Here is a 2,773-nt window from a genome sequence, read left to right as displayed (position 1 = left end):
GCCGCAGCCTCCGCCGCGGCCCAGCTCCAGCTAAGAGCCTGGGCTGGCTGGGTCCCGTCCCCTCCATGTGTCGTCTGTCCAAAAACTGAGGGTGCCTGCTCCGGCACGGATGTTGCCTCGGAGGAGCAGCCTCACCCCCGGAGACGCTGGGGCGGGAGGGCCTGGAAGGTCCTCGGAGGCAGCAGTGCTGGCACAGGCCGGCGGAGAGGGGTTTTAGCAGAGGCTTTTCTTAGGCAACTCAGGACTGTGCTGCTGCTGAGGCACTGTCCACCAGCTGGCATGGAGCACCAGGGCATTGCGGCGGTGGATGGAGAGAAGCCGCGAGGGGCCAGGTCTTAGAAGAGACGTCCAGCTTGCTCGGCCCCTTGTCAGCAAAAGCCCGTAGTGAGCGTGCTCCAGGCTGGAGGTGCTCGGTGTCTGCAGCCCCTCGCTTTTCTTACTTTGGGATCCTTCCTCTTCCCCTCCCAGTGCATGCGTGAGGGATTTGGAGCCGTCCCTGCCACGTGACAGCGTGGAGTGCATGGGCAGAGGTCCAGTCCCTATGGCGACGGCTGCCCAGTGCCACGCACAGCTCAGTCCAGATCACGTCCTCCCCCGGCACAGACTGAGACCCGTTTGGCCAGGGGAGAGCTCGTGCGTGCCGTTCCCATAGCCCGTGCCATCCCTAAGCTGCCTGTAGAGAGTGGCCCAGCAAGAGAGATTAGTTATTCCCCCAAACGAGGCCCTGCCATCTGCGCAGTACTGTTGCTGCAGGGGCAGACTAGAAGAGCCTGGCTAGAGGCTGCATCTCCTATCTGGGGCCAGTGTGACCAGCAAGAGGGGTGCCGAGGGGTCCCAGGTAGCAGGGGCCAAAGCCTGTTGTGCAGCACTGTGCGCTTCAACACTAGTCTGTCCAGCATGACCCAAGCCTTGTGCACTCACCAGCAAAAGTGCCAGGCGACCCTTCTGCTGCAGGGGTAGCTGAAGCCCTTGCCTAGGGCAGGCATGTGCCAGGCCGTGCCTCGGCTGGCGCTCAGCACTGCACTGCACGGACCCTGGGGCATTTCTGATGGCAGGAGTGGCTTGCCACCCATCTCCTCCTCCGCTGGTCTTTAAAAGCCCCCCATCCAGCTACGCCAGACAATCAGGAGAAGCTGTCCCCTTTCTGTCGGCTGAGAGCAGTCTGCAGGGCGCAGGGCATCTGCTTTTCCAGCCCTTGAGATCTTACACAAAGGGCAGGTCGAATCTGAGTAGCAGCAAGAGGGCTGTGAGGTCCCTGCTGCGTTTCAGCCCTTCTGGGCCAGCCCAAGCTGGGAGCTCAGACTTAGTGACAGGCCCCAGATTTGTCTGTGTAGGGAAAAAACAAGGGGAAGAGTAAAAATGACAGGCCAGACCCAGCCTCGCATCAGAGGAAGAAACTGCCGCTAGCCTGTTGGCAAACCCCCAACTTTTGGCTCGTGAGGTTTTGCCAACAGTTTCATAAGGAAGATACCTCTCCTCCAAACTAACCTGTCCATGAAAAACATCAGGCATTGCTGGCAACAGGCACGAAGAAAATTCCCACCCAGCAGCCAGGCTAGGGGAAACCTAGCTCTTTGCATCCCCTCAGATCAGCCAGGACTGCGTGTCTAGAACAGCTGGACATTTAATCTAAATGAGGTCCTGTCTGGACGGGTGGGGGAAGACCCAGAAGTGAGGGGTAAGGTAATAGCTGATCTGCTACCGGATCTGTTAGAGTTGGGAGTGATGGGAGACAAGTGTTCGGGCACAGAAATGCCCTTGCTCAGGTCTGGGATGGAACAAGCTTTCCCCTTGAAGCCCATTTTATTAATGACAGTTGAAATTGGAAGTGATGGTCGGTGACAACTCCTGAGCACTTTGCCTGGCTCCCGCTGGCTTCCCGTCCTGAGGCACCGCGTCTGGACAAGCAGCTGGAGGAAAGAGCGGTTGCTCTCCTGGTACCTAACGGCACGATGAAGATGACCCTAACCACAGCCAAACCACCTCGGGCTGCCTTCCCACCACTGACCAGAAGTGACAACATTTGACCATGTCTCCCCACGGACAGAACTGTGCCTTTGTCTGATTTAGGAGGAAAGTGGGTTTGTAACAGCAAAATCCCCAACAGACACAACCACCCCTGCAGCCTGTCCACCTTGGGAAGAAAGGCCGTGCAGCCCAACAAAACAGTGATCAACCGGGAGTTGCAGTCACCCCCGGCTGCAAGGGACTCATCGGTGAGGCGAACGGGCATCTTGTTGACTCCAGGAAGACCCTCCTCGCCCTTGAAATCTGCTCCCATGATAGCAGATGAGGGAGCCCTAGCAGACCCACCACATCCAGCCGTAGTGCCCTCAACAGCAAGTGACCGGGATTCATAGAAACCTTCGAACCATTTGTTATGCAAAGAGCTGGCTTTCTACAAGACACAGGAGACCTCCACAAGACCAGGAAACCTCCCAGACATACCAAGAAAGCCAGGATTTACAGATGGGCCTCAGCTCCCAGTGCACCCGTTCTGCTGAATGTGCTCGCCTTCATCCAACCATGACACTTCGGCCCACATCTCTGAATGGAAACCCTGCAGCAACCCCCAGCTACCACTGACTGCACACCCCTGCGTTTCCTATGCCACCCTTGACTGGAAGGAAGAAGAGATCTAGTGATTCCAGCTGATGCTCAGTGAGCCTGTCCTGACCCATAAAGCCACCCAAATCTACGGTGCTTCAGCACATCTATCACAAACTGCACCGGGGGCCCTTGTGGAAAGTGTGTGGGTGCAACAAACCCCCCC

General features: G+C 57.5%; 1 protein-coding gene across 1 annotated transcript in view; it reads left to right on the top strand.

Annotated features, from left to right (window-relative positions):
* GPSM1 (G-protein signaling modulator 1) overlaps positions 1-339 on the top strand; it is an 85,753-nt gene extending 85,414 nt beyond the window's left edge. Inside the window, exon 15 of the mRNA XM_019510312.1 lies at positions 275-339. Within this exon, the coding sequence (XP_019365857.1) occupies positions 275-339 (65 nt within the window). The remainder of the gene's footprint in view (positions 1-274) is intronic.
* Positions 340-2,773: the final 2,434 nt, after the last annotated feature.

This window comes from Gavialis gangeticus, unplaced genomic scaffold, assembly GCF_001723915.1.
Source record: "Gavialis gangeticus isolate Ggan-Ray unplaced genomic scaffold, GavGan_comp1, whole genome shotgun sequence".
Lineage (NCBI taxonomy): Eukaryota > Metazoa > Chordata > Crocodylia > Gavialidae > Gavialis > Gavialis gangeticus.
The sequence above is the reverse complement of the archived record's forward strand: the minus strand, read 5'-3'. Positions and strand labels throughout refer to the sequence as shown.